Source organism: Anabas testudineus, chromosome 21 (genome assembly GCF_900324465.2).
Source record: "Anabas testudineus chromosome 21, fAnaTes1.2, whole genome shotgun sequence".
NCBI classification, from domain to species: domain Eukaryota; kingdom Metazoa; phylum Chordata; class Actinopteri; order Anabantiformes; family Anabantidae; genus Anabas; species Anabas testudineus.
The window spans coordinates 8,979,419-9,006,645 of NC_046629.1; the positions used below are offsets into that span (position 1 = coordinate 8,979,419).

At 40.3% G+C, this 27,227-nt stretch overlaps 1 protein-coding gene across 1 annotated transcript in view; it reads left to right on the forward strand.

The window, feature by feature from the left end:
• il1rapl1a (interleukin 1 receptor accessory protein-like 1a) overlaps positions 1 to 27,227 on the forward strand; it is a 132,920-nt gene that overhangs the window by 10,937 nt on the left and 94,756 nt on the right. Inside the window, exon 2 of the mRNA XM_026375786.1 lies at positions 6,635 to 6,736. Coding sequence (XP_026231571.1) covers positions 6,655 to 6,736 — 82 coding nt within the window. The 5' untranslated portion in view covers positions 6,635 to 6,654. The remainder of the gene's footprint in view (positions 1 to 6,634; positions 6,737 to 27,227) is intronic.

The window sequence follows — 27,227 nt, forward strand, 5'->3', positions numbered from 1 at the left end:
CACGGTACAAAGAAATTGTTCTAATTCTTTCCGCCACTTTCCTCTCCATTTCTTCCAGTTCTCTTTACTCCCAGCCTTTTCCTAGTCAAGCAGAGAATCGATTTTTAAACAGGCAAGACTCTGGAGACCGAGCAGAGAACCATTATTGGCCTCATTTAGGCTCTATTGCCATCACGATGGCTCCTCTAGACAATAGGATAGACTCTGTCATGGATGCCATAGCGTAAATTCACATTCCAGCTGAAAACCGCTCAGTCCAGCATTTTGTGTCTTTGGGGAATTTTATTTAAAAAGAAAAAAGAAAAAAAAAAAAAAAAACGTTTGAGAGGATGGACCGCAGTGCCTTTCCACAAATCAGTAATATACGCACATCCAGCACATTTCACAGCCGCAGGCGAGATAGGAGAGGGATATAGCAAATGTATGGGCATTTTCTATGCTATTTACTGCATGCAACCTCTTACTTTTCGATTGCAGTCATAGTTTTTGTGCTGTGTGTGCTGTGGTAATTGGTTTCTACTGTAAATGATGGCTGCTAATTCTTCATCAGGGGACTGGGTTCTTCCACAGCAGCTGGTTGTCTGTCAGGCAGGTCAAGTTGCACGCAGAGCCAATCACAAACCTTTTTCTCTATCTAGATTAAAATGTTTCAGGTCGGCTTCTGCAATTCCAGCTACAAATTTGTCCATGACATGCGTACCTTACTGTATGTACAACTGTTGTTGCCTGAGAGAGAAAGCAACGTGATGCACCAGGGCACATGGAATAGGAGCACTGTGGTGCAAGAGGGATGCACCCACTCATAGTTTCAAAACATTACAAGTTGTCATCTTGCAAGATTGACATCAGTTGGACTCTTATAATCTCATCAAATCGTAGGAGGTGGATTAAGAGGATTTCTGAGAATGCCCTGTACGATGTAAGTGTTTCATTTAGAGAAGCGTGTTGGCATTGCAGCGAATTCGTGGATGCCCTTTAACAATAGCTGTCAATATTAGACTGCAGTTTGGCAAATGAAGGACATTATGTTCCATGCCTGATAAAATAAGAATCACTTTAAACAAATCAATAACCATTTGGTGGTAATTGTTGTTTACTTAAGTTTATGTGTGGACACGTTAAAACAAATCTATAACAATACCCAGCTCTGGACTTGGATACATACATGATTCACTATAAAGGGGCGGCTTGTTGTATCGTAAAGACTGAACTCAGTGCTCTAACATACGTGTTGTAAAAGTAGGAAACAGTACATACAGTACATAAAACTGTGTGCATGTGGAGAAGGACCCATATTGTTACAGCTATAGTAAGTTCTTCAGTAAAGAAGTAAATGAGTTAAAACTATTATATCTAAACTGTAATTACATTTTAAAGTGATATTTTTATGTTGTAATTGTGTTGAACAAAAGCTGAACAAAAACATACCTATATTTTTAAAGCAAGTAGTTAAAAGGAAATAATAAAAACAATTATCCATGTGGTGTCTCTTGCACCACATGGATAATAGTAACAACAAACTGGAAAAGCAAATCTGAATACAGGTAATGAATAAATATAATAAAGAAATATAAATGTTGAATGTACATTAATGTTGAATGTTTAGGTGAAGCTTGTAAAAGTAAACTAGAACTAAAAGACAAAACCTAATGAACAGAGTAGAGTCCTGAATATGTTTCTCAGTCTGTGTACAGTAAATGGTTCTATGACTGTGTTTGACCATGTTTGTAATCTGTGTGTCAGTAGTTGTCCAGCTGCCCCCAGTGGGGTGTCTACACTAAATGGGTGAGGATTTGGCCCTTGCTCTCCATCAAAGGCAGCATTGACTGGAAGCATGAGAGCGTCTCTGTAGCCAGGCATCCTTGGACAGCTGACAATGGGCCTGGGCATAGGGGACATAGCTGAAAGCAGTCAACAACAACTGGAGAGAAATGCACCACTGCTGGAGGAATGTGGCTGAACTCAGACCTCACTCGCACCAACCCAGAGCTCTGCTCTTGACTAATCATGTGCAAATGGCTTTAGTTTGCCTTGAAGCTGTTCTAATTAATTACGCACACAGTGTTGCATTTCATATGCTCAAATGTGCTCTTTAAGCGCATGTACAGTTTCTGTGTGTCTACGTGAGAGGTTAGGAGAACAGCAGGGGTGTGGATTGGCTCAGCATCGTGTGGTAATTAATCTCACTCAGTGAAGAGGTGCATGTTGGGACTGAGGCAGGGCACAGCTCACGGCACCTTGCTCGTTAACTCTAACCACCTATGGCCAGCCTCTGGAGATTAACGAGGGCTGCCCTTGGTCAAAAGCAGTCAACGAATGCTCATTCAGCCTACCACCAAGCTTGTTTTTTATTCTGAGGCAGTGATTTGCGTTGCTGCTGCAGAGAGTGCTCATGGGACCTGACTCACACTGTGACACACGGAGCAAACAGCAGTGCAAACACACATGCACACACACAACACAGATGCAGGAACAGACGCACATACTGTACAGCAAGCATAGTTGAAGTGTGCTGTGTTTTTTCCTGGGAATCCCTACATCCCAACTCTGACACGGTGACATACAGGAGCACATATGACTCACGTATTATGTGTGTGTCCATGCTTTCTGCTCTCATACTGTGCATGTTGGTGTCACTTTTGATGCTTGCATAGCTAAACCTGCAGTTGGAGAGAGAAAACAGTGAAAGTCACAGAGCTTCATCTGCACAATGTGGCTGGCTCTATTCAGTATCAGTAACCAGCCTTCAGCTGCACCTGACGGTGAACCTACTACACAGACAAACACACACTCACTCGGCACAGAGAGAGCACTGGAACCATCACAACACAAACGTACTTTTACTTTCTAATAATCCTGACTTTCTCTCTAATTGTAGCGTTTGACTCCAACAATGAACCCTCACAATCCTATCAGTCAGTTTATGTGTTTCTCAGAGCACAGCTTCAAAGGTTACAAACCGCATAAATAATGTAGAATATCATAGAATGAAGGATGGTATACATACAGTATACTGTATATATATTCTCATCTCCTGACCCCAGGGCTACAATCTGAATTCATCTGGAGGGATTTTTTCCACCTGCCAAATTCTCATTTAATATTCAGCAGTTATTACTCATGCAATATTGATCAAAAACCACTACCGGCCTTGTAATGTGTGTGAGAGAGAATTTAATTCCATATATTTACAGCTGTGTACACAGAGTGGTATGCTTGTCCCTGAGTTCTGTGACCTTACCATAACTACATCACCCTCCTTGCACTCAGCAGCGACAGCTAAGATACACTCAGCCCCTCATGCGCTCTCGTCAGGCCTCCTCTGCTCTACAGCGCATCAATATTTAAGGATTTTCTTTTTTAAATTAGTCCTAAGAAAAATTAAATTTTTACATGTTATGCTACATTTGCTTGAACTAGTCTTTATAATGCATTTCAAAGATGTGAAAGTGTTCCTTTTTTAAGCTAAAGGAACTCCATAAGCATCATGACTCAAAGGACACAGTGCAATGATTCAGGTCAATTCTTTTGAGATGCACATTTTCACACATTTTCTGCATTTCTGCTCTTGTTATGACATATACTCGCGTCTAGTAGATGCTATAATGATGCACTTTACCTAAGCGTACAGTGCAGGCTGCCTTTAAATTAGATTAAATCCCTAAATCACATCATCAGTCATGCACCGCTTGCAATGCCAAAATGGCAGACCTATGCTATGGCACAGCTGCATAGTAGAGCAACAGAAAACAACACTTTTTTAAGTTCTGTGAATCTGTGTTTCCTGTGCAGAGTACAAGAGAGTAACACACAGAGTTCAGAGCACACACACATCACATACACACAGCAGCAGTGTGCTAGAAACAAATAGCATGAAGTGATAATTAAATTTCGGAAACATTAAGAGAAGGCGGGAAGGGATACAGCTATCCTGGGAGATACGGTCCCATTATAATGGCAACACACAGTAAATTCCTGTGATTCTTTGTCAGGGGGGTCAGCAGGAAACTGGCCATGCCCCTGATTTTTTGGTAGAAAGCAGCAGGCAAATGGCATGTGTGGTAGTGTGTGTGATGATGTATGCGTGCTTCATGCATTGCTGAAGCGTAGATATCACGCCATGCCTCTGTGTGCGCCTCCTCAGACACACCTGCTCCTGACGCCTCAGAGAAAAAAACCTTGGCTGTAGTTAACCACATACGCAAAGCCAGAATATTACATGCAATGGCAGGAAGATACTGTAATATTTTCCACTTCTGTGAGGTACTTGGTCATTTTTAATAATCACCCATCTTTTATAACACGTGTAGAAGATTTAGAGAGAACTAAAATTAAGTTAAAATAAAATTACATCATGAGATATTTTGGTGGAAAAAGCTGAGTGATTGATGCTTTCTGCGCCTTCTACCAATCCGTCCATCAAGCCTGTTCTCTAGAGTACACTGACCCGAGAGCGGTTCTGGTTTTAATGGCCCAGAAGTTGCTTTTGTGTCACAGTTACAGCTTCTTTGTGGTGAGCATACGAGGGATGAAGGGGGAGTGGAGAAGGAGGAGAGGTGAGGGGACACGAGGTGTGTTTGGTGTGGTGCACAATGCCCCTCTCTGAGTGGGGATGGCAGGATGGTGATGTCATGGCTGGCAGGACCCAAAGCCCACTGAGCTTGTGAAGGCGTGACATGACTGGACTCACAGGAGGGTCTCTGACATTGTTGTTCTGAATCAGGCCGTGACAGAGGGCAGCTCTCCATTCAACAGTAACAAAAACACATCCTGCCAATCAGTCAGTGCTCAGTCCATCAGTTCATATCAGCAGCGTAAAGGTTGTTTCCCTCGTCTTTCTTTTGCCTGTTTGTGTGCATATAGTCTCAGTGAAACTCCCCTGTGACCTTTGAGAGTATTGCAGCAACTCTTGGAAGGTATTTATGTTTAATTGCTATTCAGGTCTCCAAAAGTCCGCATTAACATCTAAAGTAGTTGTGTTTTTGAGAATGTTTCCAGTTGCGGATTTATATGTGAACATAGCCATAAAACACGCATTTAGAACCCAGCAGCTTATCGGCAAGTGTTTAAAAAAGGCTTTTTAACCAAACAAAAGAGGCGCCAATCCATCAGCTGCATTTGCCACAATGTTATTGGCGGAGCGATGTTTATCGACTGAGCGCTGTTTCCTAGTAGAATGTGATCGAGCAGGAGAGAAAGGCGTCTTTTCAGAGTTGGCCTCGCGAGTGTCATGTAAACACACACTGAGAGAGGCTCCTTTCATTAGTTATGCTAATATAGAGTGCACGTGACTTGCAATGGCTCTCTTAGCCTGTGTCTCCAAAGGCCAGGGTCCCGTCGTCCTCTCTCAGGTTCACTTGGTTAATATGTTGTGGGCTGTTCTCTCCTTTTCTTTTATAGTTGGACTGACAGAAACATGCAGTAGATCTGAGTATGGGTGATTCTGCTCCTTTCCTCCTTTTACCTTCTGCTCTTTGTCTTCTACCTCTCTGACTATTAACTTTAGTAGACTGAGAACTTTGATTGTGTCTCCTCTGCCATAGGGCAATCTAATGACATTGAATGACTGGAAACAGCTAGCCTGACTCTGGCCAAAATCTGCCTAACAGCATCTCTTAAGCATTTCTTTCATTTAATCTGTGCCAAACCACAGTGTAAAATCATCAAGTAGCTGTAGTAGTAAGTACTTCTATGCTTGAAACATTTGTTAAGTAACCAGTGAAGATATTATTACACTGGGATGGAGTCAACCTACCAGTCTGCCTCCACCTTGTAGTGTTTTTGTTTCTTGATTTGTCTGTGAAGCTTCTATTACCAATGAGGCCATTTTCTTGTCACAGAGTCTCACCTGCATGATTGCAGCATGCGTCAGCCTGGGGCCTTTAGATGATAGTTGAATTTTGAAGGGTATTGTCATTTGCTAGCAGCGTAAGATAATAAACAGTTTCTTTGATGAGTGTGTTTTTTTTCATTTAACATCAAATTTATACAGCAGCACTGGCTCCGTTTCAGGAACTGGCTATTAGAGGGTAATTACTACATGGTAGATTATGTCATTTACTCCAAGAAGATTCGGAGCAGAGAATGAGTCACCTCCATCAATTAATTTGATATACGGGTCCATAAGCAATATGGGTGGGATATTTGCTGCATTCTGTGAGTCGCAAGGTGATAATTTGAAATTCCCTTCAAGGTCTCCCATTTTTTAATGAAGCTGGCGATTAAAGGTGGTGTTTCTTACACATGTAATTATTCCCTTATTGATTCGTCAGCATCTTAGGGAATGGATTCTCATGAAATATATCCCTGCTATGATAACCCGTCTCAATTGCAGTTGTAAGAGAAAATCATTACAAGAAAACCCCCCAGGGGAATGTGGAAAATGGTATAATGATAAGTGTCAAAGCATGTGTGGTGTGGTGTGTGTGGTGTGTGTGGGATGTTTAAACACGAGTGTGTGCGCTTGCTTGTTGTGGCATTCGGGCTGTTACAGAACATCTCTCCACACTGACACTTACTCTTGTATAGTAGAAACAAGGAGGTACTTGATCTCATGTACAAGCAGTGACTGGTTGCTCTTCTTTATCTCTCTCCTGCCCTCCCTCCTCTCCTCCCTTCTCTCATATATTTTCAGGCTGTGAGGACGGGGGGAAGATGAGACCTCCCAGCCCTCTGCTGATCCTGCTGTACATCACGCTGTCCAAGAGTGTAAAGGTGGTCTCTAAGAGAGGCTCAGGTATTTACCACACTTTGTTATCCTTCCGGTCTGAAGCATGTGCATGCACACTGTGTATCTTAACGCCGTATGTTTTAGCATGTGTGTTAGTGTTTTATGGTTGAAATCAACCACCAATGGCTGGTGTTGTTTGTTGACATGAAATGACATACCTACATTAAATATAAATAGTCTACAACTTAAATTGCAAAGACTGTCACAGTGCAACAAAATCTTGAATTATTGTTTATTGTTGACATTGTACCAGTAACAGCTTTAATTCATGATACTGCAGCCTTCAGTTGCAGCTAGAAAAACACTGATGTCGCATTGGTTTATGTGTTATCTGCTTGAAAAAATATCTTTCAAAAAACATGATAGGCAGGTAATTGCAAGGGATGGTGCCCTCCCCACGTCCGTGTAGGAATGACTCACAGAGAAAAATTGGCAGAACTGTTGAGCAGTTTAGAAATAAGTGCAGCTTTTTTTTTTTTTGCCTGTAGATTAATGAAAAGATATGCACTGAACTTCTTAGAATTAGCTATACCTACCTCAGTGTAGAGAGAGTGACACAGCTGCCAAATGATACAATTGCTCAGTGCCTGGGTCTCCAAGGGTCAATGTGAAACTCATTTTGGCTGTAAATGCCAGCAAATTGAGCATCAATTGTGAACAAATGCAAAGGTCAAAAGAGAAAATGGAGAACAAAAAGACTCTTCATGACAGGAATACATATAGCTACATATATAAAGTAGGTGGTGAAGACACTTTGAAGGAAAGCAGCCTTAAAGGCTTAAGGTAGACTGTGTGTATTTTATTGGTGTGTGAGCTCCACAGACTAGTATTTTTTTCTGTAAAATCTGTTGCTTGCATACAGGAATGTGTTTGTTTTTATATGTGTGTGTGTGTGTGTGTGTGTTTGCGTTTGCCTCACATGCTGCTTTTTACGTCTTTCTGTGTTGCTGAGTGTGTTTGTACGGTGGACATGAGTGGGCTTGTCAGTAGATTTAAGCACTGACCTTTAGCTAAAGGTTTTATATTGAAGGAAGTACACTCACTGGACACAAACAAATCCAAAGAGCAGAAGGGCAACTTATCTTTGAATAATGTTCTTCAGCGACACTTATTCATACAATACACCTACTAAACAGACAAAAACAAACCCCCAGGAAACAAACTTCAAATTATACTAATCTAGCTGACTACACCTGTGGTCCATGTGAAAGCTTCCAGAGGCTAAACAGTTTAATATGTGCAATGTTTCTGGGCTGTAATTACCAACTTCCAGCTGTAATAAAAGAGTTGATAAGAATAGACCATGTGGTTGGTTCCTTTAACAGACTAACTAATAATTGTATGTGGTTTAACTAATTGACAATAATCATAGTTATACAGTAATTGGCTAAAGTAAAAGCTTAGACATAAGGTTTAGTCACGTCAGTAATCAGACTTTGAAACGTTTAGATTGCTCAGCAAAGATCGTATATATCTTAAAACACAGATACTGATTTAAGCATCAACTTAACCAAACGTGCACCCTCGCTTGTGTGCACATGTGTGACTGTGTGTTTTCGCTATGTGACTTGATCTGTGAAGGACTTTCATATAGAACAGAGCCAAGACAGGATCTACTCAATCCAGTGGGTCCTCTGAGACTTTCTGTCAAATATTGATAGTCGTTATTTCAATTTTACCTTCCAGCTGAGAGGTCAAAGGTGACCGGGTGGTTTGGCTATTTATTGGCTCTTGATGGACTTCTCTTTCTGCCTGAAAGATTAGAAATGGATGGTATGTGGATAATTAGTCAAGCTGATGTTAAACTTGTAATCTGGGATATGAACTGTCACAATGTGTCTGTCTCACACACACACACACACACACACACACACACACACACACACACACACACACAATTAAAGAAATTAAGATTATTATTATTATTATCCATTTTTAAATACCTTGAGTGAGGCAATACTGTCTAATACATGTCAAATTCGGCCCGACTCTATTCTTTTCTGCAGTCCTAGCCTTACAAATCGAACAAGATGAAGGTTGGGTGTCTGTGTTAAAGATGAAATGTGCTGCTAACTGAGATTAATTGCCTGATAAAACCCCTGGTGGGTGATTGTTTTCTGGTTCAAAGGTTTGAGACGTTTGTCTTCATGTGCTGGAGATGAAAGAGATGGAGCTGCTGGACCCTCATGACTGCTATTAAATTAATGTTAAATGGCCACCTTTGGCTTCTTACATGCACATAGGTCATAATTATTAATAGGTGATTGTTATTGTTGTGGAGCCTAAAGCAGGAATTTTATTACAGCGTGGAGAGAAAACGAAAGTTTTACAATAAGGGACTTTTGTTTGGGTTTTTGTTCTAATGAATTATTGGTGGGCATTTACTATCAGATGAGAATACTCCATTGTTTTTGTCGGATTGTGGGAAGAGTAGGGAATTTGACTCTTCAACCTTAAGGGATCTAGAGGGATCGGCTGTGAGGACTTGATTAGCCCTCAAGAGACACTGGATAAAGCAGCTATTCAATAGATTTCCCCTCCTGATGTCCACATGGCATTCCCAGATTTTATACAGTAGCACTCTGAAATCCTATAATAATTCAATGTGGAGTCTACATGGGTCTGTACTACCCGGCCTAATGAGTTTCACAAAAGCATGGATGCTGCATGTTTCTCTTATTCCCTCTTTCCTCATTGCGCTTGGCACTACTCATGGTTCTAATGACCAGTTGGACTCAGAATCAGGTATCATTTGGTAGATTGTTGTTGTGTTGTGTGCACACGTCTGTGCATACATATAAATGTTTTTCATCCACAGGTTGCTTTTTGATCACATGTTGGAGTGTGTGTGCTGTGCTCCTGAAAATAGGGGTTTTTACACACCACTTCAAATGTCCTCACACCTCGGTGTGATTGTGCAGGGGCCATGCTGACACCGTGTGAGATCCACTCCCAGGGACTCTGAACAGGTCTCTGACAGAGACAAGCTGTCAGGGTCCATCCATCAGAAACCAATTGTCTCTGTCTTTGTCCGACCTGGCTCAGTCAGACCTGAGCAGGCTTGTTTCAGTCTTTCTGCGGGAGATCAGCCCATAAAGACCTGACTGTAATCAGACAAGACTAGGATTCTTTAACTGGGCTCTTGGGGTACTTTCAAACCCAATTTGCACCAGGTTCTCCACCACATGTAGATGTTAAATATGTGAAGAACCTTTAAGACAAAAGTGGTCTGATCAATAGAGGGGTGGGGTCAAGAAACACTATAGATGGTAAAACATATCTATATGTAGTGCTAAAAACAAACAAAGGTAACAAACAAGAAAAAACTAAATCAACAAATCTGCAATTGTCAGTTAGCATTTTTAATGGTAACTTCATCCCTTGATTTCTAAGTCAGTTAGATGATTTAGTGGCTGCTTTAAGACAAAAGAGCAGCTTGGTGATAGTGACAATACTGCAATCATTTTTTATGAAAAAGAACAAAGGTGGTTGATGAGGGAAAACTAATTATATACTGCACATGTTTAGTTTTGTTTTTGACTTGATTAACTAATCGTTTGCCACACCACTACGCAGGGTGGAGGCTGGCTGGTGGATGCAGCAGTCTTGATATTACCATTTTGATCTTTGCAAGTACCAGAAACAGACAGGTGAAGAACCCAGTGTTTCTGGTCAGTGAAAAAGATTCCTGCAGTTTTTACAGTGGCCCTCTGAGGAATATACTGAGAAGGAGTTTGGCAGCTGAGTCATGTGCATCATGAGTGTGCATGTCAATTGAGGCTAATAGCACTCAATAAACAAGTTATACAGATAGAAGTAGTAGGCACAGACGCTGTGTGCCAATACGAGGAGCAAATGTAATCAAATTACTGTTTCCTAGTGTTGAAACAAAACAGTGTGAAGTAAGAAAACTGGGTTTAAATAGGAAACAGGGCACCGTACGTAAATGTTGTGAAGGCACTAGAGCCAACCTCAGGTGACAATAGCTGCAAGGCGAAGACAGGTCAGTCAAAGGGCTGACACATAGAGATATTGCACCTAGCAAGCATGGCATATAGCTCGCCAACTAAACGTGACCTTCTATGCTACCATACCACAAAGCTTTAGTGAGAAACTGAATATTTCCCAACACATTTCAACCACCAAAGATTTTCTTAATGGCTTACCATGTGCAGTACAGCATGTAGGATGTGCAGAACCTGACCATCAATCAGTGTCACCTGATCAAAGGTTGGATGTAGTGTGTCATCAGGAGAATGGTCCATAGGGCTCAGTGAGTGTTGTCTTTTGCCCCGGGCTCACTGCCAGACAATACCTCTGATTATGAATTGCTCACAGCTGTGACTGTGGGCCTGGCAGCCGCTGCTGTCCCATACAGTGATAAAAAGTAGAATGACGCATGAACACTTTATGCTCTCCAAATGTCGTGAGAAAGCCAGACAACACACATCACTAAACACATCTAAGGCCGCCTGACCAGTCGGTTAGCTGAAATAATGGCTTTTAAACACAGCCTGCAGAGATGAGTGAACATACTGCAGCAGAAAACAAGAGTGGAAGAATGGGAGCCTCGCAGTGTCTTACACTTAACCCAGCAGAGGTATTATCTAACAGTAAATATGAGGTGTTATTGAGTTGATTCAATTGCCTTTAATGTGGTTATTGACTCCACATTAAAGGTACAATGAAAATAAAAGGAGCTTCGCTGCAACAAAATCAATATCCACCTATCCTTCAGAAGGTCACGAGGGGGTTGGAACCAATCCCAGCTAACACAGAGTTAGAGGCGTGGTACTTCGATATGCATTCAAACTGTGCAACAACATGCCCATGGTCTGCCATCACACTGTGGGGGTAGCGGGGTGGGGTGGCACTGCAAATTCTCCCCAAAACAACCACCACATCCTGCATTGGTGATGTACACTGCCCGTCCAAAAAAAAAAAAAGTAACTCTAATATTTGTTGGACCACATTTAGCTTTTGATTACGACACGCATTTGTCATGGGGTAAATCTGGACTTATCAGACCACATGACCTTTTTCCACTGAACAGTTCATAACCCAGTTTTGGTGGTTTTATCAAACTCCTTGGATGTTTTCTTTCTTTGATTCATGCCAACAATTTGACTCTTCTGAAACAGATGAACATCTTTTCCACTACAACAGGATGTGTCTTTGGACACGGTTGTTTAACAAATGAGAAGCTACTCATTGCATCAGTTGGGATTGAACAACTTGTTGCCAGCTGAAACATAATCATCCATGCAGTAATTGCCCAAAGAGAGGCTCTTACCTATTCGCTTAGTTAAATCCAGGTGGTGACTTTGTTTTTTGGATGTTTTCCTGTGATATCTTTGTCAGGTCGCATTACCACCTTAGCAACTGGTTTGACAAATCAGATTTTTTTTTAAACTAAGGGTGAACAGGGTCAAAAAGGCACCTAACCAACAAACAATTTAGAGTTACTAAGTAAGCTGACCTACATGTGTCTGGACTGTGGGAGGACGCCAGGGCATCTAGGAGAAATGCGAATGCCCCAACATGCTGACATGTTCAAATTCATATATATCTTGTGTCATGTGACACATAACTAACCTGTGAAAGTTTTTAATTTATGTTTAGATCACTAATCCTTGTGAAAATAGAACTTAAACCTGCCTTTTCTTTTGCAAAAATACAAAATTCAGCAGTCTACGTAAATAAAACACTAATCACATTCTCCATTAAGGAATATAGATTGTTGTACTGTTTGTTTCACTGTGGTCCAAATTAGTTTAAAAAAGAAAGAGTAATTGTAAAAGCAGGATTGTGACTGCTGGTCTAATGTCGCCTCTGCAGTCAACTCGCTGCTACATACTCTGGAAAGACAGAGAGAAAAGCCACCCAAAGATCCCAGCAGGAGTGTATAAATGTGTTTTTGAGTGTGTATGTCTGTGTGATTGTATTCATCGCCCGTGTACGACTTCCTAACCTTGGCTTCTTGCTGTTTCTCTGAGCTGGGATAAAAAATATATATATATACAACCAATATTCTTGATGACTCTGCAAAGTCCCACTCCAAATCCCTGATAAGAGCCTGCCATGGATAACTGTAAATCTGACATGGCCCAAGGCAGTGTGGGGGATGAAGTCAATGGAGCTGATGTCTGAAAAACATCACAACAAGCATGAGAACAGAAACACAAAATCAAGTCAGTCAGGGAGTTAATTTATGTTTTCAAGGCGCTCACCTTTCATTTCACAAATCATACAGCTGCACTTTCTTTGACACTTGAAAACTGAAATGTGCCTGTCTATACATTTCCTCTGTCAGGCAGATGGGCTAAATGACTTACACAAATAAGATGTAGTGAGACCTTGTCTCTACTTGTCATGCCTGACTCATACCCCCGAGGCTTCCTAGATGCTTGTACTGAATATTCATTCCACTCATTTCAAGTGCACAAATGGAAGAGTTGTAATAGTTTATTAGTATCACTAATATATGACTGCAGCCAGTCTCAAGGTAATTGATTGATCACCAAGAATCGTTAAATTGACATGTCTAAAGTTATAACTTTATAATTGTAACTTTATTTGTATAATACTTTACAAAATCACACACACTTTGGGCATGATGTTTCCCATTTAAGAGTCATTTCAGCCTCTGCCTTGTCCCTTTTTTTGTCAGGCCAATTGGATTTAATGCTTATTAACAATGATCTGCTTGTCCTTGGTGCCTGTTTTCTTGATGTGAGCCACTAAGCAGGGATGTCTGACTGAGAATGTGTTGATGATAAGTGAAGAATATGACTACCTGCGGCAGACCACAAGACACCGATGTGGAAACGAGCCAACTCGCAGGAAGATGGCTGAATCCATATGCATAATGTTCCATTTGTTCTGTTGCTGTTTTCTGCTGCTTAAAAATACACTCGTTCATTAAACACACATACATGTAGAAATAGTTGATGAAGGAAAAAACAAAGGCATAATTGAATAGACTTTTTATTCTTTGCTTGTTGGCTCACAACACACACAAATGCGCTACGGAGACTGTCCTGACTTGGTCAATACCTCTGTCTCTAAATGATGAGGAATGGCCTGCGCTGCAGTAACACTGTGCTGGGAGATTGATCACATGCAGACTACTGGAGATTAAATGGCTTTCTTGTGGAGAGCCAGACTGCCCCTGGATGGTGCATTGTCGATAGGAAGCCTGTTTTCTCTTCTCCAATCACAACAGCTGCTCAGCCTTAGGATTGGGCGGCATATGGATGCAATCAAGCCATAATACATTGATTTTTATAGGAAGATACAGGATTACATTTGACTGCATCGTTATGTTGCTTGCTAAAGTAAAGAAGAAGGAGAATTGTTGATTGAATTATCTGTCAAAGCAAGGAAATTGTTATATTATTGGTGTACAACACAGGGACAAACCATCAGTACCTATTGTGTGGAGGCAGAACCTCTTCAGTGATCCACACTGAGAGTATTGTCAGGACCAGGTGGAGAGTTACACATGAGAAACCCACTTGATAGTAATCCGTGCTATGTGTTATACAGAAGCTCTTAAAAACGTTTTCCATTTAAACACCATCTCAGCCTGGTTACTGCTCCCTCCAGTTAATATATATTCTGAAAAATTACATGTATGTGTGTTTAAATGCAGTTTGTGTATTTGTGTGTGCTAGCATGTGATGGATGAGGCCATATATTCCAAAGTGACCGGATGATTAGGGGGATGCGTGCTGTGATATATGTGTGCTGCTCTTCACTGATAATAAAGCAGTTATCCTGTAATATTCAGCATGTGCACTGCTGTAGGGTTGTATGTGTATGTTTGAGTGAGTGGGTTTATATCTACTAGAGAGAGAAATTGCCAGGTAATTAAATGTTGGTAAATGAGGAAAAGTGCCACTAGATGCTTTTTATAGACATCAAGGCAATTTAGCCCACGTTAAAAGGTTGGAATATAGCAGAAGGGCATGTGCTCTGTTTCTAAGTGTGTTGTGACATCTAATTACCCAGAAGCCTCCGCTGCCCGTTAAATGTTGCCTTTTGTTGTTGAATGAACATGTAATCCTGTGCTGTCTGATTGAATATTCAGGAGCCCATGGAAGGTTAGAGAAGTGAGCTTGTCAGCAGAAGGTTGCCAGTTCAATCTCCTGGTGAAGACGAGTAAAAATCAGCATCCCTTTCTCCTTTTTCGTTAAAACCGCTGTGGTACCCTTGAGCAAGATCCTTAAACCCAGCTGCTCTAGTGGAGAGGCTTAGAAGCCAGCAGGTCCGTACTGGGCAGCTACCAGTTGTGTGAATGGGATAAGGGTGTTCTAGCAAAGCGAAACTATTCTGAATAAATAAAGGCTAAAATATAGCTTCAGATATTTGCACAAAATGGAATCCCCCCCGTTTTTGAAATCAACATGAGGATGGATTTTGTCACTTCTCAGGAGGAACAATTACAGCACTGAAGACCTGCTTCAATGTTTATATGTGCACCTGACTATTGTTTCAACACAGACTTTAACATTTAGAAAATCTATATCTTAAATAATGCAGTCTTCAGTTTTAGAAAGTATTAGCAATACATTTTTAAGTATCAACAGTAAAAGTATAACTGGTTCAGGCTGAGTTTTTTTTTTTATCTCTGTGATATGATATTTCCCTTAAAATGTAGTGTAATGATCTAAAGTAGCATCAAATCTTAAGTTCTTCAAAACATTACTTACTTGAGTAAATGTACTCCATCACAGAATACAATATGTATACTTATTGACGTGACAGAGATGTTATTTATTGGCATAAGGAGGTGTGTTTGATTGCTCTTTGGCAGTGATTATATCAGATGCCTTTGGAAAACCCAGAGGTTACACCGCAGGCAGCATAACTACAAAGACCAGCCCTCTAGAAACCCCTTCAGGCCATTTAAACTACAATTACCCACAGTCCTCTGTCATCTCCTTCTGTCAAAGTGATGCACTGAGTTGCTGTTGTTGGGCCTTTAGAAGCACAGAACCACAAGTGTTACACATTGCAATAAACACATTACATTCTCGGTGTTTGTGTATGTAGCTCCCATCCCTCATTAAGCAAAAACCTAGAAAAAAGTCAGCCCCATGCTGAGACCGTGGGGGAGGGATCTGAGTACATCTCCAAATGCTAATGACAGGGGCCTGTTTCAACAGACTACTTTGTCTGTGTATTCATCTTGCAGGTTTGAGTGTGCATGGGTGTTAACATTGTTTTTTTTTTCTTTTTGCAAAGGTAGGGTGAATTCTAAGCACAGTTATTTTTACATATCATTAGTAGCCCAGTGCAGCCCCATCACCCTGACAACTACATCCCTTCCTTTCCCTTCTGCTTATCACCATAACAACTAATCTACCGTAAATAGTGCTGTCTCCGTATCTGCCTCTCTATCTTTCTTTCTCTGCTTCTCTTTATCACTCTTTATGTCTCTCGATCTTTTTCTGTGGATCTCGTTTTCCTTTCCACTCCTATTGTTGCCACAGCACCTCCCTTGTCATTCGCTGCTGTGGTTTCTTCTACTTCCTCTTTTGTCTAGTTGTTCTGTAAGGAGTTCATTTTTCTGTGCCACTGCAGATGTGGGTGGTTCTGGTGACTGCACAATAACCTTTCTCTTGCTTTCAAGTGCCTGAGCTCAGATGATGATCAATACAAAGGCAGCTATAACAAGTTATCCAGCAAACTTCCAACCTTACATTGATTTTATACTTTCTTTTTTTGTAAAAACATCTCTTAAAGGTATGTTTCTTTGCACATACATGGAGATGTATACTTTTGAATGCTATTTATATCTGATTAGGGGAGGATTATGTCTCCTCCATGCCTTTGTGTTTGACCTAAATGTGCTATTGACAACAAGCCTGGCCTGACAACTTGATTGGCCGACCACACTCCAGGATTAACTTGCGAGGCTGAAGGGCTTTTACAGTCAAAGATCAAGCCAATGGTCTGTTTGGCTGAGTACCTTTGGGATTGACTTAACAGGCTGATGTGCTAATGCAGAGATATTCCAAGGTTGAGCAGCACAGCAAAGGCATACATGCTGTTTTGCAGTACACATAGACTCACGAGGATTTTAGAGGCACAAGACATTTAGAGGAGAGACAGCAAACACTGAGAAAGCAATCTTCAAACCTTTATGTCAGATTATGTTGCATTTTAATTATTTCTTCTGTCTCTATTATTTCCTTTTCAAACTGCCTTTTCAAAGAACAACATTTTTTTCTCTTGTGGTCAGATGGCACAGGTGATTTGGATATTGTTGCACTCTTGAGTGGGTTCAAAAGTTGTCATCAGTCCCATAATTCAATGTGCTAATCATCAATACTGGCTTCAGTGACACTACTTTTGCAACAGCAAAAGTAGTGTCCTCCTGTTGAGTTGAGCTGAGCAGGAGCCATTTCCTTTTCTTTGACTTTATTAAAAAGCTGGCCATCAATCAGCAGCATGATCAATACACGTGTCTCCTCAGTGAGAGAGGGCCTCTGCACAATTTACGTATGTGGCGCAGCAGCCATTATTAGTCAGGTCTGTATTTGTTGTTGAGTCTTTTTTTTAATGTAAATGCTATTCTTCACAGCAAACAGGTAATCTGCAGTGAAATTATGCTTAGGATTAGCATCATCAAAACTCACTACATATGTTTTTTAAAAATATAGAAAGTATTTTGATATTTACATTAGATTAAACAGCATGCCCCTACTACTAAGATGCCTACAAATGTGTAAAAAGAAGATTAAGGTAGTATTCTGCTGGCCTAGTTTAGTTTAATATAAATATACAGTCATCCACTTAATGGCAATGTACTAGGATCTCTGTCTAAAATAGGGTTATGCTCTGAAATCCATTCCCTTCCACCTCATTCTTGCCAAACTAAATCTTTTCAGCACACTTGAGGTCACCTGTGCACACCTCTACCCTATTTTCCTTCTTTATACTCCATGTTCATCCCCTCTGCTCTTTTCTTTCACTTTCTATCCAAAGCTCAAGGGAAGCCCTCTTGGATCTCTCCTTACATAACCGTGTCCTCTCACTCACCTGGCGAAGCACATGCATGGAAAAACAACGTGAGTGTTCGAGGCAGAGGGAATATTGATATCATCAGCGCTCACAAAACACTAGGTTTATCCCTCTAGTGGAGGGCCGTGCCAGAGCGAGGTTGAACGAAAGCCTGATTACCATCTCCTTAGATTACAGCCCAGGATTGCTCCCTTGAGATTGATTGGCAACCACAGGAAAAGCCGGAGGAAACAAACTGGAAAGAAAGACACATGAATGGTGTTTGAAGCATTCCAGTTTAAATGTCACTTGAAAAGATATTCTTTTGAGCTTTATTTGAAGGCGGCTCGTACCACACATCTTGAATTCCTATATTGTCCCTGCTTTAGCTGGTTCCCATGCACATGCTTCAGTGGCTTGCTATATGTGATGCTGTAGCCTGTGATGCCGACACTCTTTTGAAGCTAAAATGCCCTCGTCTCTTTCTCTCTATTTGCCTTCATTAAGAGGTTGTCTTAAGATACCCAGCTTAGCACTATTTACATTTTCATTATTCTACCGTTACCAGGAAGAAAAGGCATAAAATCCAGCAGTGTTCAGGACATTAGACAAGCTTCATTCTCACAGCAAATGGATTTACATAAATAAAGAGGTTGATACATGGAAGCAGAGAAAGCAAAACAGAGAACAGAAGAGATGAGGCAAAAAAAGATGGGGAGAGAAAGCGAGAGTAAAGGAAGAGGGAACCTTTAAAAAGTATCTAGAGGACATTTATGATGAAGAGGCAAGAAAGAGTGAGCAAGGGAAATGTAAGGAGAGGAGATGTGTCTGGTTCATTGTATTCCTCTATAAAGTATATAAAGTGGTCTCAGAGGGACTGACAGAGGTCCTCTGATCCACTGCATGTGATCAATACAGCTCTGGGTTCTCTCATTACTGGCACAGATCTCAATGTGTTTACCATACAAAGGACTAGTGGGATCAACCTGGTGATGTGTATTGGTCAGTCTCTATATACGTTGGTGCTTAATAAGATACTGGAGCCATCTCTTTTGCCTGGACATAATTTGTTCGGTTATTATCTCCAGTAGGCCAACTGAATGACTCCATCGACTCTCTTATCATCCTGATTATCCTGATCTTCTGTTAGTTGCCATACCTTTTGTCTTGGTTTATCTGACATTGACTAAATTAGGGCTTCAACAAACAAATTATTTTCACTTCCTTGTTAATTAATTCATCGTTCAGTATAATAACAGTGTTGGGTAGTAGTGAGCTGCATTCATAGTTGTATAGTGGTTCAAGTAGTTAAGGTAATTTAATAAAGGAGCATTTTTTGCTGTCATGTGACTTTTTTGTGTTACATGTTCTTGTCATTTCCTATCACATGTACAATTTTATCATTTTTTTTTGTAGTTTGAACTACTGTTTCTGAGGAGCTTTAGTTGCCTAGAGTAGGATTGCAGTAGTTGAACTTCGTCCAATGTGAGGTTATTTAAAAGTTTTCAAAGTTTTGCTCTCAGTTTCACCGAGCCTAAGGTGTTTTCTTGTTTTGTCCTGTCAATGATCTAAAAGCTATAGACATTTTATTTACAATAATTTAGGACAAGTTGCAACTGTCCACATTTGAGAAACTAGAATCATCATTTTTTTCAGAAATGTGTATGTGTTCGAGTCTTTGTGCTGTTCGGTCCAAGTCCCAGTAGTTCCTTTAGAATGCTAATGATAGATTAGCCTCCGAGGCTTCCTCAAGCCTCAACAATTTTCTTCTGGGAATCTCAGCCAATCATGGATGGCATTTCTTCCTTTCAACCCTCTAAGTACACATTCCCAACCACTCTGACCTTGAGACCCTCGCTTCAATCCGGGAAGAAAGACGGAACAATAACAGCAAAGAGCTCAAGTTTCCCTCTTTCCTCTAAGACTGTGCTTTACATTAAAATGGGCTGAGGATTTTTCTGTTTGGTGTTGTGTGTTGGGTGAAATCATTACCTGTGAACCCAAAGCCCTCTAAGCAGTTCAGCAATCCAGAGTGAACCTGGAGAAGCAGCAGGAGGAAAATGTTTGTGCAGTTGTCTATTCAGTAAAACACATCAGAAACAGCTGATTTCCTCAAAGATTTTTCAATTTTACCAGCTGCTACTATACATAACGCTGTGTCTTCTCTGAAGCCATATGCTGTGCAGTGATGTTACTAGGATCTATTATTCTAATGGTCAGTTGCTGGTTGTTCTTCACTGCAATTCAATTTTGAATTACACATCACACATATTTTACTATCAGGTAGCCGAATTCATCACTTCTGCACACACATTATCTGACTGTTTATCTAAATCAGGAATTTTATCCTTTTGAATTCTGTTATATTTTTATCTTGGGAGTCAGGAGTTAATTATAATGGAAAACAAATACCACTGTAACTCAAGGGCTTTCGCTGTAATAGACACATCTCGTAGTCTAATGAAAGGTAAACAGCGTGAACACACAGACGGGAGATGAACCATTGTGTACCCAAGAGCTGAGTACCCAGGCTCTGCATCAACTCTCCTAACTTTGTTCTATTTGAAAATGGGGGTCAAAGGTTTCACTGTTTATACACTGGAAGAGTGAGGTGAGAATTTGAGTTTGTGAAAGGGTTTTCACTCTCAGGCCAGTTTCCAAATGAGCGATCAAAAGTCTCTGTTTCAGATTTTATAATAGCTGATTATTAATTTTCAATCTCCGAATTTATTTGCCAATCATTGTTTTAATTTAGATGTTGTCCCAAAATGCCCATATTGTAGCTCTCTGTGATCGTCTGTTGATCTCGATGTACTACACTCATCTGTTAACCAGACATTTGCCTGCTGTTACCATCCATCGCCCTCCCCCCCCACTTCCCCAGAACACACCGCACACAGATGTGTTCATATCGGAGGAGACACTTTTATCAACCCCATCTAAAGCTCATCCTGTGTGTGTATGTGTGTGTGTGAGGTACAAAATGTGTTGCACAGTGGAGTGTAATGTTGAAGGTAAAAAGGTGAAGGATACCTCCTCTCCACAGGCGTACAGTACACCACTTCTCCCAAAAAAACACCCTCACATCCCTGATTACAAATTCAGTCCACTCCTATGTCCTTCTCCATCCCCTGCTCTTGTACTGTAGGTTTCAATAATTGAACCCATGGTTTCAGCCAAATTAGCTGAATTATTTTGAAGTAGCTGAATGGCTGCTTTTCACTAATGGGATGGTGCTTTCGGGCAGATGTTTTATTGAAAAGCAGGAGGTTTTAATTCACTTTAAATTTTTGATAAGTGGTGTTATACTTAGATTATAGGCAAACCGATTTTCCTCCTCTAATGGATGGGAGAACTGTTGGAACAACTTCACAACAAACACCGAATGTTCTGGAGCTCAAGTACACTCCCTGCTTCCCATAGAATAGGACATTTCTATTTCACAAAGATTGTAAGAGACAGTAATGACCATAATTGCCTGCCAAGACTCATTCACATCCACAGCTCAATAAGATACTGGTTGTATCTGCTCCCCTCTAGTGAATGCTGAAATTGTCTGGGTCTTTCTGTCTCACATCATATTTTCTTCCAAATCTTATTTAATGTTATTCTTATCTCACTGTATGAAGCCTTTGCACAATGACCTTCCAGTTTGTTTCCCTGAGTTGCTGCCTGCGGCCAGTATCTTCAGCTCTGTCATGCAGTTTTACTCTCTTCCAGCTCCCTTCACCCTGTCCAGCACATTTCTATCCTGCAGTCCTATATAGCTCAAGGCTTTCATTTTAACATCCAGTCCTCCCACAACCAGGCTGCCTGCTCTGTGTTTGAGATCCCTGGTGCATCATTGGCATGACTGAGCAAGGCACAGCTGTTTCAGAGCCGGGTAGAGCGGGTATGGGCGCTGGTCCAGCCTTGCCAGCAGCTGGATTAGCAGTACAGCCATTAGCATCTGAACTCCTGTAATGTGACAATATGACAGGGATTATGCCATCTGAGGGCAAGTGGCAGGCGCTAAGAGGGAGAGAGGGGCAATCTGGGAAGTCAGGTACAGGCCAGAAATGAGGAGCATGCAGGTTGAAAAATACTGTGTGTGTGTACTGCAGGGATGTCGGATGCTGAGTGGAGAATAGAGGAGCTTGTGGACGAAGTGGAAGCTAGTGGGAACAGAAATGTGCACATATAATTTCAATTTTAATAGTATCATAATAAAGTAGTACATTTTTAAATTTGATTGATACAATACAATATTTTGGTGATCATTTAGTTTTGAGTTCATTATTTTAATGTAGTCATAATGTAGTGTAGGTGTGTAGAGGTTTGTGTTTATACGTTCTTACATATACACTACATATGTTTGAGTAAAAAATACTAAACTAAACTGATACTAAACTATTAATAAGTTATACCTTGAGCTGAACAATAGCAACTATTTTACTGGATACAAGACAAGATAGGTCCATTATAATGGTACTATATTATAAATATGTACACATCATCTTGGTCTTTCATATCTTGGTTCATGACCACCTAGTGTTATTTCACATCTCCACTTGTCTTGGTGGCAACATAGGCTGTGACGATATATGTGATTTTAGTTCTTTAAAGGTGCAAGATGTAGAGGCATTTATCAGTGTATGGTGCAGATTGTAACCACCTGTACAGCGAGGCAGCTGACAGTGCACATCAGATCTACAACCTAGAGATAGTAAGTTCATGAACAAGCCGGTTCTTTTCAACGGGTCTTTGGTACAAAGGAGTGGATCCACTCCACTAAATCCATTCCACTCTCTTTAATGTGAACAGTAAAAAACCAACAAGTCACAAGTCAAGTCACTGCACGTTGTCCAGTTAGGTTGTTAAATAATTGGAAGAGGATTGGAAAGGATTTGTCCTTTGCTGTTTGTAAACACACTGTAGAAAGTCCCCAGCTAAACAAGTGAAAGAGAGTGAGCAGCAGGAGCTGAGCGAGCTAGATGGTGAATAGAGAGCGGAACAGTTTACAACACAAACACGACCACACCCCCACGCGTCCTTGTGGGAAGGATTTTGTGCAAATGCACACTTTATTCTCCTGTTTGCTCTAATGTGACCTCTGCACTGTGTGTGTGTGTGTGTGTGTGTGTGTGTGTGTGTTGTGTGTGTCTGTTTAGCCTGTGGTTAAACAGAGACACAGACGAGAAATTGAATGACGGTAATGTTTATAACTTAGACCACTGACATGAGATTTGTCAATATAAGTAATATAGTGCTGAGAAACCCTGTGTACATATGTGAAAAGAGATTATATTGGTAGGATGTCTAAGTTTGATTCAGGCAGAAATCTTACCCACCATCTTACTGATTATTTCCCCAGGTTAACTTAGTAACACCCGTAAAGGAAAGGTGCTATAATGTCACCACATTTAAGCTGCTACGAGCTGTACAAACACAAAATTCCTTCTCTAGAGTTGGTGTGTTCATAAAAGATTCAAAGATTCACTACTTATGTTAACACAAATACTTATTCTGAGCCAAAGAAAATGGATGAATGGATGATACCAAAGTAAGCAACTTAGTAATGCAAAAATTCCTGTCTACAACACTATTTACCCTATGTATGTCTTTTATAAAAGAAATGCAAGCAGTTGAATCAATAGAAAACAAACTAGATAAATTACAGATGAGAATAGAGAGATAGAAACGTAGATCACTTAATTAACACAGTTTTAAAAAGTAATTAGTTGTTAACAGAGAAATGAGAAGATATACACAGAGAACACAAATGAAAATTCACATTAGCATAGTGTCTAGAACAAGAAACCAACAACAGTAATATAACAGTGCTAATCACCGAATTCCAATAATCAACTGAAGGAAAATGGCACCATGGGAATTATTTATGTTTTAGTGAAGAGCAGTTTGCTTTCCAATTAAATAAAAACACTTTAATTTGTCCTAATTTATGTAATTATGCAAATGCCGAGCTTAAAAAGTGCACTGACAGGCTGCTACGTACAAGGAGCATACAGATAGAAATTTGCTTCTACGCACATCTTACGTCTTGGTCCAGGGATAACTATTGTTCCCATTTCCTTTTTTCCAAGACACCAAGTTATAGCTGACAGCACCAGATATGGGAAAAATATGAGTGAAAGGTTTGGAGAAGCCCACAGAGTTGCTGCCCTTTAGTCAGTGTGTGATCAGAAAACACAGTACTAATAGTAGTGCTGTTCAATTTAGTGTGTTTTGTTAATTTATATAAAATTCAAATTGTTATTGAGATTACATTTTTCCATTTAGAGTTGCTCCTTTGATTTGATTTTGGTAGTTTGGTTTCATTTTCTGTGAGTACAGTCACTGTGTTGAAAATACTAAGTGGCTACTCAGAAACACTGAACTGATAATTTGCTCAGGCCTTCATGAGGTACTGTAGAGTAAAACAAACACTGTAGTACAAGTGAAATGAGTAAGAAGACACGGCACATATAGGAGATGGAGCACTAAACTAATTACTGCTGTCAGTCACTGTGTTTGCTTTGAGTAATTAAAAACAGTGTAATTAAATAAGGATTGGCCGTCGGCAGCTCATTGGTTAATTTAGCCACTTTGTATCTTGGGGCCAGACATTAGTCTTCCGTACTTTACTGTTAAAATAGTCCTCTCACACACAACACTGCTACAATCAACCTATGAACAGCATTGAAAAGAATAGTGACCTGTAATCTTTTGTCCATAGTTGGATTTTTATTTTTCATCCATTGTGCTGGTTCATTATGTGGCTCATTAGCATAAGATTCAATCCACTCTCCTCTGTCCAGCCCTCCTTCCTCCTATACCTTCCCACAGTCCACCATACTCCACCCAACCCTCCAGATAATACTATCATAAAATTACAATAAATAAGAAGCTATAATGCTTATCAAGCAAACCAAAATAATTAGCTTCCACTGATTGGCTAAAAGAGTGAGCCTCACTCAGAAACATGTAGAATACACTGGGAATACACTGCACTGCTGCTATTTACATCAATACACGATCACCTCACTTTACCCCAAAGTATGAAAAAAATAGATGCAATAAAGAAATATTCAGACCAGCTGTTGTCTTTTGTCAATGCCAACTGTGTTGTTGAAAAACAAAACACCTTAGCATATGTTACAAAGTAGGAATTTATCTATTTACTAGGTACTATAAAATAAGCATCTCCTATTCTTGCAGTACACAATGAAAAGGATGACAAAGTAGATGATTTACTGTGAGATGCAGCTTGTTTCACAATGATTCCTAATTAAAAGTAAATTATATTAAGAAAATAAGTTAAATTCATGGCTGATGCAGCCTGATAGAAAACTGAGAACACTATTCTTTTATTATGTCATAACAAATCAACACACTGCTGTTGTCCAGCAGTGAGACCACTCCCATTTGGGCTGTGGCTCTTTGTGTAGATCTTTTTTTCTTGCTTGACTAAAGCCAAATAGAACATTTACATAATGGTCACCTGTATTAAAAGGGTAGGCTATAATTATTTAAATCGGAGAAGTGTTATATGCATTCTGTGTCTGAAAATAGTTTTATTATAATGATTTAGTGAGGAGAAAAATCTTTGCCACAGCTATCTGTGTCAAGCCAAGTCCAAGCCCAAGATAACCACCTGCCCAATCATTCATCCGTCTCCTCGCTGAGTCGCCCCAAAGCAAACCCAGTAGGCGCTCACTGCCATTGACCTGGTTCCCTCTGGGCTGAAGTGGTTGTCAGAGGCAGGGCTGCATTTAGATACAATGCTCCATTACATCAATAATAGATAGGAGGATGAAGGAGGTAGGCCAAATAGGATGGGACAGCTCACTCAACAGGAGATGACAAGTCACAATGATGGGGAAAAGTGTGTGTTTTAGTGTGCGCACATGTGCAGTACATAAATGTGTGTGTTTAGGTTTGCACACGTTATACAAACTAGATGACAATGAGTGAAGATATTGACTCAGTAGGATTCTGCAATGATGGCACCATTTAGGATCAGACTGACCCAGTTTCCGCAGAGCCCATACATTTTGGATAATCCCAGAGGAAACTGGGTTTGCACAGTCTGCCTCCCCTGCGTGGTTTTACATTGTAGCATACAGCAGGTAGAGGAAGGGACACAAAACGAAGAACTTAAATGTACATGCTGAATCATGCACAGTTGTCTTAAGAGAGGATAATCATTTCCCACCCTCTGCTAAACCACCTTCCTTTGCTCTTTCCTCCTTCTCCTCCTCCTCTTTCCCTTCCATCACACCCTCCCTTTTCTTTTTGCACCAGTTGAAGTGGTTATGTGGCTTTATGCGGCAGCCATTTAAATCATTACCTTTCCCACATTGATTCAGCCAGAAGGTAATTGGCTCAATCAAGAGAATTAAAAGCCTTGGTAAGATGGAATAATTCAGCTCACAGATCAAAAGAGGAGGGGAAGGCGAGAGAAAGAGGATGTGGGGGGGGGGGGGGAATAAGAGGAATGCCAATATTAGCAGGATGGATGAGAAAGTGCACACTGCAAGTAAAGGGGAGGGTAAAAAGGAATTAAAATAAGAATATTAGCATATGAATGATATAGAATTGAAAGATGCAGAATGAAAGACACAAAATGGAGCAAGACAGTATAGAATTAACCCTGTAGACTTAAATGTTTCATTTCCATGCATATGAAGTGAAATTTTTTTTTTTTAAACCAGACCACAGCCTTTCTCTAACCTCAACCAAGGGCTGAGAATGTCTAAACAAAGTCATAAAATATTGTCACAGTGAGACAAATTATATGTCGTACTGCAAGACTGAATATTTACTATAGGCAGACAACATTATCTTGTTTGGGAACATTTTATTAATATAAATGCACGTGCAACTTGCCCATTACGTTATATTGTCAACATACTGTATCCTCATAATGTTAGATGAGTTGTATAGAAACATAGGGGATAGGGGTGGACATAACTGCATTCACACTCTAGTTTACCCTAATTCCACAATATTGTAGTAATGGCATGTTAAGCAATGTTTTTGCCATTTCTGTCTTCCCCTCAGCTTTCTATCTGAAGAGAAGACCAGTACTACTAATCTTCAAGTTTTTTAGCAGATGAACTTGATGTGATCGTTGCAGTGGATCATCATCATCAATCCACTGATTTCAGTATGTACATACGGTATACATTTAAAATCAGGCTCCGATCAGACACAGTCCCATCCTCCTGTAAATATGGACGTTCTACCAAACCAGACAGCTACAGCGTTAAAAACAAGGTCAATCACCGAAAAGTTAAACTGGGGGCGAATTTTTCAGCTATGCTTCATTTGTATGTGTGATAAGTCTTCATTTTCACAGATCTACTTCCCACAGAGAGCCTCCTGGATTGTATTTCATCTAGCTATGTTACCAGATCAGTAATGAAGCAGTGGATGAATAGTTAATTAGAGTACTACAGCACCTTGCCAGTTATGCAAGGTAATGGTGTTGAATAAGTTTGTCTTC